Below are 11,302 nucleotides of genomic sequence, written 5' to 3'. Positions count from 1 at the left end.
ATTTTATAAAAAAAATTCTGTGTCGTTTAAAAAACGAGTAAGTTGTTTAAATAAATTTTCAGTTTCTTTTAATGTATTTTTTACACATATATCCGAGGAGTGGGCAAATATTATGAAATATATTAATACCATATAAACTTATATATAGATTGATAATTTTGACCTCAAAAGTAAGGCTAGTTAGAAGGCTTATAGAGGTCTTTTTTGGCTTTGTTGTCGTAAATTTTGCCAGTTTTTTCATTTACATTACAATATTTACAAAAGTCGAAATAATTGGACAAATTAATAATATTGGGAAAACACGTAATTGTTAAATATTGCGCAATCCAAAGAACAAAGTACCTACAATTTGTGTATCTGTATATAATGCACATTGTGTGCGTCATGCAAGGGGATCACCACGTACGGCGGATAGAACCAATTACGCACATTATTTTATAACCACCACGGCGAGGGGGAAGGGATAACACTTTAATAACAACCTTAGCTCGTGGTAAAAACAACGTTGTATAAGTCATAAACATATCACTATCAAAATAAGAATATTAGAATTAAGCAAAAGACTTGGCTTTGGCAAAATTACCACAATTTATTACCAGCCATTTATTTAATAAATGTCTCCTAGGAAACACTTTAAATCTTTGGATTTATGATAAAAAACCATTATAACATTTGATATAAATTTTTATTGAAGAAAAATGTTTCAACAAAAAGACAACATCGTGATTCTATATGCCATATGGTGGCCAAAGCAAATAATTAAAAGGTAAGTATAACAATATTTGTTGACAGACATTCCAATATTTGAACCAAAGGGTATAGGATCATTGGACGCGCTTACAAACATTCGACACCATGTGACAGACACAGAGATGGATTACAAACATTTGAACATAAATCAGCATAACCACCTCAATATTGGCTAAAATTTAATCATTTTTAAGAAAAAAACACTGACTATTCAACAAAAACAATAGATTTTATTTTAAAAAATGCAGGCGCATTCGTTTATAATATAAAACGAGTAAATAACCCGTTATTTTTAATTCGAGACTGATTTAAGGTTTCAGAAATCGTTAAAAGAAATGTAGTCAAACAATCAAATAACGATAACTGAACTGGTAAGAGAGGCGCTGCTATCGCCATTAGTTGTGACAGAGTAAATATAAAACTTACTTAGAAGTAGGAAATGACAAAAAAATATTACATGACAGCATGACAGCTACCGTACAAATAGGATCTTTAAAATTGTTGACGTTAACAAGGGGCACTAGTGAGCTGTCATAATTTAGTTTGACTCATGTTCACCGCATCAGTTACCGTGGGTTTCTGAAGCCGAAATCCCCGTTTAAAACTTATAACTATCTCTGTGTTGTCAAAGGTAATGACGGGGCCGACGATATGTTTTATACAGAGATTTAGTTATCAGAAACCTACGGTTAGACTTATCGGTCTCTACAACCTATGTAACCTACATAGATTATACGTATGCAATGTAAAATCTTCCTTTTAGAACGAAATCTAACATTTTGGAGCTACGATGGTGCTTGCGGCTGCATGTGCTCTTGATATGGTAAATTTTCGTCTTCGTACTCATGAGAATGCTGCGTCACTATGAAAATTGGTGATTTCATCTTGCGATGTACCGGTGAAGTAGATGTAAAACTTTGTGTTTGACTCGTGCTACCTTGCATTTTAGCCTTAAACATAATATTATCAATTTCGTGCATGGCAACATCTCGTTGATGTTCTTCCAATTTTCTTAATTTCTTAGCTAATAGTTGCCCATACAAATCGTATTCATCAAAATTTTTAATCTCTATAGCCTTTTCCAAATCCTGCGGTTCTTCCTTAAAATCCTTCTTGACAAAAACAATGTTCGAATTTGCTTTCTTAGGTTTAGCATTTGCTTGAGGAAATGTTTTCGTTGAATATCTTGAGACAGTATTACTTTCATTTGAATTACTTCTTGTACCAATATTTGTTTCTGTTACCAATTGTTGATGCGATGGAGCGTGTGTAGGATTATTGAAAAGCTGAAAGAAATACACTCTCGTATACCTCTTGTGGTAAATAAGGCAAAATGGCATAATGTAGTAAAAGCTTTGAATTAATATGTAGTAATAAATTAGGATGTAGCTTGCAATATACAACATATGTAAAAAAAATTTTACCTTATAAAGTACAAATGTTGTATTATTCTATTCAATTATCCAAATTAAAAGTAAAAAATACAATAAATAAGATAAAAAGAATAATATTTTAAAATATACCTGTTGTTGCATTTGACTTGTACTATCACATTCATAATTCCCGCCAAGAAAACTTTCCATATGCGAAAACAGAAACCATGTAGGTTGATAGTCACCACATCTTTTCTTTTTTCTATTCATATGCATTCTAAAAGATGTCATTAACGATTCCTTTTTCTTTTTAAGATCTACCACTGAACAATCCATAGAAAAAGAAGCTTGGATTCTATTCCATGCTGCCGTAATATCACTTCTTGTTTTATGTGCGGGGTTTTTAGGATCCCATAGAACTGGCTCTTTACGATATAGATCCAAAAATTCTAATACCTGGCTATTTGTCCACGCCATTATCTAATTTTACTGAAATTAATCGGTCTAATTAACAAATATACGTCTGTACAAAACTCCAACTAGAGGAAGACTAAGCAGGCAACCAATCAGAACCGGCGTTGTATCCAATGTTTGTTTATTATAGTCGTGTGCAGTTGTGAACTGGCTCTAAAGTTCAGCTCACAATGACACATACCGTTGAGCTGCGACTCATATACTAAATTGGCAGCTCGCGGCACACTGCGATGTACTATAAATATGCAAGCCGCCGAACCACGAGTTAGCCGGCGAGTTTCAGAGCGTCCAATTACACTGTTCGCTAAATTATTAGTTTACAGGTATAAATTGAGCTCAGCTGCAAACTGGTGCACAGATCTGCTTAACACATGCGAACAACAATATGAGCTGATCTCCAGGTCATCATTTTTGGTTGAATTAAACATGATTAGTTACTAAGTATGTCGACCTCGTTCCACAAACTGCGCGTCGATCGATGTTCGGCTTCGAATGTTTGCGTTGGCGATGTTGGCGACCAATCAAGAATGTTGGCAAACAAAGCAATGTTTTTTCCCGTATCCTCACCACACCTGTCCTTTTTCTTATCTATCCCAAATATTTGTGAATATTGGGATTTAACATGTTTACGTCTAAAAGCGATTTGAGCTGATAATATAAGTGCGAATTTGACAGTATTTTCTTGTTATGTTGTCTACTTATGGTTATTGAGTTATTTCTACTGATATTGCGTATAAAAGTGATTCACGACCTAAAACACTATATGGAATGTCTACATAAAATACATACTTCGGTCATACGTGGTGATTCGAGAGGGCACCTCGTAATGTTCACTGTTCAAAAGTTCAAAGTCCAATTTCGAACAAATATTCTACAAACAGTGGGTAACTTTTAGCTAGTGGGTGCTATCAAGTAAACGAGTGAGCGACAACAGTGCGTAATTTGCAGCCCGGCTCTCGGTTCGGTCGGCAACGGCTTCAGTTAGCGACAGACGTTTGCCAGTGATATCAGTATTCAGTACTCAATAGAAGCACGAATATCTTTTTTTTTCAATAAATATACACTGCACATTACTAGTGTCATCCACTCGGAAGTTAAGGACAGAAATCGGCCAGTTTAAATGTGAGTATATAATTAAATTTACTTGCACAACAAATTGCATCATTAAAATGTTGCTTACTTTACCGGATACATGTTGATTAGAATTGGAAGTTGACTTAGCTAAATTTAGAATTGCAATAATGCAATAAATATGTTTTGATTGTCACTTTAATGTAGATTTTATTTGAAATTACTTAATTCAATGTTTTGAAGTTATATTTCTGATGTAATAAGTACTGAAGGTCTACCAAATTTAAACAAATCATTCATATAAGCTTTTCTTTTAATAATTTATGTCTTATTTCATATTTTCATGTAGTTATATGGTGTTATGTTTATAAGTACCCTCATACAATTTATAATTTTCCGGTTTAATCTAGATGGCAATGGAAGTAGGTACATCACCAACTGCACTGTCCCAGTTGCAGTCAGTTCAAAAGGTCATGGCAATGCCCACAGTGGGTGCGGCGGTGGGTCAAGTTGGAGCATTCTATACTAAAGTTAAGGGTAAGTAAATTTTAACATAAAATTTTACTTAGGTAACTTAATGTTGCCAAGCATCTGGTATGGTATGCAAAGATAGTACACATTAAACCTGTGCTAGACCAAACATTTCTTATAAATTTTATTACTTAATTCTTATAGGTAATGTCTACCCACCTTTTAGTATCTTGTATAAAATGTCATTCTAGAAAGATCTGATAAAGGTAGTTTTAAATGTTAGTATTTCTGCTTATAGCGCTGGCTATATGTATAATTCATTAAGGATATCAAAGTTTAAATGACTAAAATGAAATGCTTTAATTATTGTTGACATACTGGTCACTTATTCTTTTGTAGCAGCTTTATAATGCAGCGTAGAAAAAACATATCGCAGTTATTATTTATAAAGATTTCAAGGACAAACAATTTGAAAGTTTTATGGGCAGCTAAGAATTTAATATGTAATGTACATTTATGATTCGATAATTATTTTTTCTTTTGTAATAATCATTTATTTATTATTTTCACTCAAATTATTAAAACTGTTTTCCAAAAATATCAGAATTTTTATGTATATTGGAACACAAATTCAAGTCAACTAGTTTGATAACATATTTCATGTATAATTAAATTAAGGAATCTACATTCAATATTTAAATTAAAACAAAAAAAAATAATTAACTTCACACTATCAACTTGCATATAAAAAAAAAGTCAAAACATGTTATGAAATGTAGGTATGTTTATCAAGTAACATTTAAACATTGTTCAATAATTTCCTCGTTCACATATTTCTTTTGTTTTAAAATCTTTATATAGAGGTTACCATGTTTATAAAATACTAATGGACGCCTGCGACTTCATCAGTTTAGAAAACATTTTTTTTTATAATGTTTGTTCAAGATAGGCCACTTCTAAGTAGGATTGTCCTACCCAAATCAGTATGTTAATATAATAGATTAAAAATAGTTTTTTTATTCTTGTCTAAGAACAAAGATCTTACAATCAGTCAGTTCTTTGGTGATATAAAATTCAATAGTGACAATCAAGATGTGTGTTGTTGTTTTTTTTCAATATAAATATTATGCATGAATTGCAATATGACACAGCTGTATTGTTTCTTTGTTAATAACTCTAGGAATCGTATTTTGTTTTTTTCTTTGCTGCCATGTTTATTTTATACTAGCCAGTCATATCATGTGTTTACGGCAGTCAGAAACAAGGATGCAATGTATGGATTTAGTAACATCTTATCTTACTAATATTATAAATGCTAATGTTGGGATGGATGGTTGTTTGAAGATATCTCCGGAACAATAGTATTGATCTCGCTGAAATTTGGCATACATAGAGAACATAGTGTGAAAGAACAGTGGGCTACTAATTAAGTTTATATTTTCCACGCGGAGGGTGTTTCGAGCGATAGCTACTTGTTTCTTAAAGTCTATATACTAGGCCCACAGCGCTGGTCCCAGGTTAAAGGAATGCACCGAGATCATATGTTCATCATCAGCCTATGTCGACCTAGTACTATATGAATCATTTCTTTCCTAGGTGCCCACTCGTTGTTAGAATGGGCATTATCAACTGCAGAAGCCAGCGTATCCCTGGCTGCGGCGACTGCAGCGCCATACGTGGCCAGCCCCCTGGCCGCTGGAGATGCTAAGATGGCCGCGGTCATTGACGAACTCGGCCGTCGCGTGCCCATTGTTAACGAACAGCCCAAGGTCATCGTGGAGACAACTAAACAAGCTGTTATTGCGAAGATATCGCCGCATGTTAATAAGGTAAGATTTAATTGCAAAAATTAAGTGGCTATAAATATGGCCACTCCTTTTAATTGGGTATATTTCCTTTGTTTTTACATTCTAAGAGTCAGTATTCATATAAACAGGATGTTTCTATAAAGCGGTCGATCCATTGTTTAATATGTTCGCTGCGCAAATGAATTTCATGAATTTAATCAAGTGAAAATTAGTTTCGACGCCATTTCGACCTTCTTTGTGAAAGGGAAATACTGGCCGGATATATCAAAAAAATGAATCTAAAATAACCCGGACTTGCACCCGGATATTTGCATGTTTCTTTGTCATATCGCGCTATTACCAAATAAACGCGGAAATTTTTCTTGTCGATAGCGAACAATATTTTTTTTTATTTACCTTCCTATATTGATTATAAAAATTTTATCAATCTAAATTATGAATGCATCAATTTAACAAAAGAACGGAGTAAGCAAAATGAACAGAATTTGCAGGAAAAAAATAAAAACAATTCTATTTCTGTAAAAATTTTAAAAATTGTAGCTTGTCTCTCTTTTCTTTATAGAGAAAGAGAGAGATGATAGATATGATATTATGCAAGTGATTCTATAATAAAAACTCAGTAATTCAAATTTGGAACGTTTGTTACACGAACGTTTAACAGATAAATGATGTTTTTTTTTTATTCAATACCAGGATAAGATAAAAACGTTTGTGATAACTTATCTTGGACAATGAACCGGAATGAATAGACCTTCGGCACTAACGGTTTTTACTTATTTTTAAAGTTTGATAACATTGTAAATATTCTTAATAGGATGTTGTTAAATATTCATTGATGTTTTCAAATTAAAAAAAGAAATCATATGTATATACCTTATTATGAGCTCTATTTAAATCTGTTAGAAAAATTGTAGCGAAAGGATTATTCATTGACATACAAGCTGTCGCCCGCAAGGTCGTCCGCGCGGAATTAAATAAAAACGTAATTAGAAGCATATGTGATATTCTAGGCTATGTTCTACATCTATGACAAAGATGTCTTCTAACAAACATCCATCCAAACATTCACATTTATAATATTAGTAAGATATCAGTTTGGGGTTTTATTTTTTACTTTTATATATAAAAACAATCAAACGTGACTATTTTAATTTCATGTTATCTAAATGACATTAGGAATTGCTATCGGATTAAATCAATCCTTATTATAAGGATAAATTTACGTAAACTCAGTCCGACATTCAAATGACATTCTAGAATAAGTCCGTTACAAACTGATTCACAATTTGCATCTTATAATATTGTCTGTCATTTGTTATGACTAATATTGTCACATAGTTTCAAGAAAACTAACCGCGATAACTCAATGTCACCGGGCCGAATAAGTTTTTAGGACTATAGTCTTCTCTTGACTGCTAAATTGAGCGATGACCAAGAATGTTTTCATTTTTTAACAAGGGCTGCAGTTGAAGTGCAAAGATTTAAGTAGTACTTCGAAATATTAAGGTGCCTATAATCTCTATCCACAATTTTCAGAATGAAAGATTTTTTACTATGTACTAGCACTACCGTCCATTCTTTGATTATCGGCTGTTGACTCCCTTACTTCTTACTTAATATTGTAAATGCGAAAGTTTGAATGGATGTATGTATGTTTATTACGTAAATTCAAAACAGCTAAACAGATCCAAATGAAAACTAGTACAGATGTAGATTTCAGTCTGGAATAAAGTCTAGGCTATAAGCTTATGGTATTTTTTGTGTTTGTAGGTGTTTGTTGCGCGTGCAGCGGCGGAGCAGCGCGTGCATTCACTGAAGGAGCTGTCGTGGGCGAAGGCGAACGCGCTGTTGAGTACGGCGTATGGTCAGCGCGCGCTGCACGGCGTCGACGCCGGCGCATGCTACGCCATGAAGCTGCTCGACCAGTACCTGCCGCCTGTTGAACCTCAGCCAGACCACACCGGTCAGTCATTACCTTACACGACATGTAAGTGGCTGTCCACTGAACATATATTAACATATTTTCTTCACCATCATCATCAACCTGTCCTTTTTCCTACGGAGGTTTTGAACAGTATGTACTTCTACTCCATACATCTCTAACAGCCTCTATATTCATAAGAAGGGGTGAATATATATTTGATTTTGCTCAGTTATTGAAAACTGAATGTAATATCCAGACTTTTAGTCAACTGTAACTAACTATTCATACTTATAAACTCACTCTTTGAACTTACATGAAATGGAGAGTAAATCGCAAGCTCCGTTGCTAGATCGATATGAACAATCTCGTCAAATTTCATATCTTTGAAATTCCGCGATCTCTCCCGCGCCCTTGTGTAAGTAATAGCACTCACGGTAGGTTTCTGAGCCTAAAATATCTGTATAAAACATATCGTTTTAAATAGAAATTCTGTTCTCGGAAACTCACGGACGTTACGCAAGATGATAGTTTTAGACATGATAGAAATGACAATGTCTGTATGTGTGTTGCAGGTGATATAGTGGAGGCGGAGCGCGACCCCGCGCTGCACACAGTGCAGACAGTGGGGCGGCTGAGCGCGGTGGCGGCGCGGCGTGTCTGGGCCAACCTCGCAGCACGCGTCAACCATCTCAGAGCTAACGGTAATAAACATGTTTACAAGAAAGCGTTTTGAGAGTCGGTGGCTCAGGGGTTAAGCACTTGACTCGCAAGCTGCAGATCCTGGGTTCGAATACCGCTATGTATGTGTTTTTAGAGATGAAAATATCTTAGTCCCTTTGAATCTCGCTTATCCAGTTTCAACTGTATTATAAACATATTTTATCAAACTATTAAAGACTAACTGTCGCACGTGACTCCGCCTTGTTGTCTTTCAGAATATGTTCTACATCAGTGCCATATTTCATCAAGATCCGTTGAGCCGTTCCGGAGATACCTTCAAACAGACATCCATCCATCCAAACATTTGCATTTATATTAGTAAGAAATAAGATTAAATATAAAATAAATCCTGTTTTATTTAATATGAAAAACATTTAATCTCAACAGGTGTAGAATTAGACGTGCGTCGTTACATAACCGCATTACTAGCGGCGGTTCACCTCGCCACTGTCACCAGCGAGCAGCAGCAGCAGGAGCGCGACACAGACACAGAGCAACCCCGCCCCGCACACCCCGCGCCCACAACACACGCCCACCCCGCGCCCACCTCACACACAGCGCCCACCTCGCCCACCTCGCCCACAACCGCCACTAAACTTAAATCTACACCTGAAGCTAAGTCCACTAAACCAGAGGACTCGGAACTATAATTTCTTTTTTTTTATACTGTCTCACAGTCACTAAGGGACTGTTTAACTCTGTGTGGTAGTATATATGTGTAAGGTAATTAAGTACACCACAAAGAACATACTAATACTTGTATGTACGTTGTTTTGGTGTTTATATTATAAGGGAACAAATATAATCGCATATTTATATAATAAAATGTACTGAAATTATATTTATAATAAAAGTCTGTCTTTTGGAATTAATGTTGAAATGAATGTTTTTGCGAAACATTTTTTTTTAAATCTATAAATTATTTTGTATTGTCAATTTTTATAATTATATTTTGGAATTGATGTATTTATTTGTTTTATTTAAATGAATCCTATGGAGTTTAAAATAATTAAAATGTTTATGAAATACTAGCTGTCGACTGCGAGTCCGTCCGCGCGGAATTAAAAAAAAATTAATAAGTACCCTATATGTTCTTCTAGACTATGTTCTACATCTATGTCAAATATCATCAAGATCTGTTCAGCCGTTCTGGACCTGGACCTTCTCACAAACATACGTTCATCTAAATGGAATTTATAATATTATTAGTTAAAAAAACAGTAGGGTATTTGAAATAAATAAAAATCTAATTTCAATAGTTTAATTCATAGTTTAAAAACAGCTAATATCAATATTTGCGCGCCGTTGAACATACTCTTAAGATAAAAATATAGACGATATGATATTTTAGATATGAGATATTTATCTGAGAAAATTTACTTTGAACATTCTTGTTTCCTTAGATTATTATCAGTGCCAAAGAATTTTTTACATACGTGTAAAAAAAATTGGTAGATTTTTTCAATACATTGTTAATTTTTTTTAATTTAATGTTTAAACTGATATAAAAACGGCTAAACACTCACGTATATTCGTCCGGTGACGGCACCGACTAGTTACGAGCCCATAGGGGGCCATCGCTGAGTGAGCTGAGGGCCGCGTCCGCGAAATAATACCAGTCCCACTCACCCTGAATAAGGGCCCCTGATGGGCTCGAAACTAGTCGGTGCCGCCACCGGACGAATATAAGTGAGTGTTTAGCCTTTTTATATCAGTTTATTATAATGTCTCGCGTATGTTTGAATACTTTAATGTTTACTACAATTTCAATATTAATTTACATATATTGCCCTTACAAAGTCTTAAGCAAAAATAATTTGCTAATTTAAAATGCATTCAATTATATCATAGGTTAAATTTTTAAAAGACAAAAAGCTAAAAGCTCAATACTTTTGGCACACAGTTGATAAAGTTTCACAAAGTATATTTTAAAATAGTACAATAAAATAAGTAACAGCTGCCTCTAAGCTTAACTTATAAAGTTAAAATCTACGCGATAATAACTAACATATTAGAACCACTGTGAGTCTAAAACTTACACAAAAAACTGGAATATAAATGTTATAACAAAACAGTTTATTCTTTAACCGTGAGTTTCCACTATCGAAACACTTAAATTAACACATATCGTAATACTAGCTGTCGCCCGCGACTCCGTCCGCAAGGAATAAAAAAACTTGATTAATAACCTATGTGTTCCAGATTATGTTCTATATTGTTTGGAAGAAAATCCGAAAACGAGCCAGTTTGACTCAACACTATCCTTACTAAAATGTTGACGTTTATGTCCCCTCACTAATCATTCTGATACTGGACTTTATAACGAAAGCACGTCATTCGCGCCAAGTGATTTTAACTAATAATGTCCAAAAATATGTATGCCAAATTTCATCGAGATCCGTTCAGCCGTTCTGGAGATACCTTCAAACAAAGATCCATCTAAACATTCGCATTTATAATATTAGTAAAAGGTATTTCGTATTCCGATTGTGAGTCGGTCATTACTAAACGAGCCGCGAATGAGAGCGGACGTGTGTCACACAGTCGTGTCTATTAGTTTTTTTTGTAAATGTTACTGCAATGCAAACTCACAGTTATACCAAAATATGATTGACATTTTAATTTTTTAAATGATCTTATCATGTAAATAGACTCACAGTAAATGTTACTACACCTATAAATAATTGGATTAAAATCATTATTTTATTAAT

At 34.2% G+C, this 11,302-nt stretch overlaps 2 protein-coding genes across 3 annotated transcripts; one reads left to right on the top strand and one right to left on the bottom strand.

Annotated features, from left to right (window-relative positions):
- Positions 1-1,371: 1,371 nt before the first annotated feature.
- On the bottom strand, positions 1,372-2,919 carry LOC106117692 (uncharacterized). The gene is made up of 2 exons (XM_013312098.1): positions 2,274-2,919; positions 1,372-2,036 (listed from the first exon to the last, which is right to left on the bottom strand). The coding sequence occupies exons 1-2, from the start codon at positions 2,598-2,600 to the stop codon at positions 1,536-1,538; spliced, it is 828 nt and encodes a 275-aa protein (XP_013167552.1). The 5' UTR covers positions 2,601-2,919; the 3' UTR covers positions 1,372-1,535.
- Positions 2,920-3,459: 540 nt separating this feature from the next.
- On the top strand, positions 3,460-9,507 carry Lsd-2 (Lipid storage droplet-2). Of its 2 annotated transcripts, none has more exons than XM_013312088.1 (6): positions 3,460-3,719; positions 4,079-4,205; positions 5,736-5,968; positions 7,718-7,910; positions 8,444-8,572; positions 8,979-9,507. In XM_013312088.1, the coding sequence occupies exons 2-6, from the start codon at positions 4,079-4,081 to the stop codon at positions 9,239-9,241; spliced, it is 945 nt and encodes a 314-aa protein (XP_013167542.1). In that variant the 5' UTR covers positions 3,460-3,719; the 3' UTR covers positions 9,242-9,507. The 2 variants fall into 2 exon arrangements, with proteins under 2 accessions (XP_013167542.1, XP_013167534.1); XM_013312080.1 differs by having other exon boundaries at positions 7,718-7,934; positions 8,979-9,492.
- The last annotated feature ends 1,795 nt before the right edge of the window (positions 9,508-11,302 follow it).

The sequence above is a fragment of the Papilio xuthus genome, unplaced genomic scaffold (genome assembly GCF_000836235.2).
Source record: "Papilio xuthus unplaced genomic scaffold, Pxut_1.1 DF829567.1, whole genome shotgun sequence".
Classification (NCBI taxonomy): domain Eukaryota; kingdom Metazoa; phylum Arthropoda; class Insecta; order Lepidoptera; family Papilionidae; genus Papilio; species Papilio xuthus.
This window is presented reverse-complemented; position numbering and strand designations above follow the sequence as displayed.

Bases quoted from the DNA above. Each gene is read 5' to 3' on its own strand.
- LOC106117692 (XM_013312098.1), bottom strand. From the start codon at position 2,600: ATGGCGTGGACAAATAGCCAGGTATTAGAATTTTTGGATCTATATCGT. The intron at 2,037-2,273 runs GTATATTTTAAA...TATTTCTTTCAG, and splicing joins CAAGTCAAATGCAACAACAG to CTTTTCAATAATCCTACACA.
- Lsd-2 (XM_013312080.1), top strand. From the start codon at position 4,079: ATGGCAATGGAAGTAGGTACATCACCAACTGCACTGTCCCAGTTGCAG. The intron at 5,969-7,717 runs GTAAGATTTAAT...TTGTGTTTGTAG, and splicing joins TATCGCCGCATGTTAATAAG to GTGTTTGTTGCGCGTGCAGC. The intron at 8,573-8,978 runs GTAATAAACATG...TAATCTCAACAG, and splicing joins CAACCATCTCAGAGCTAACG to GTGTAGAATTAGACGTGCGT.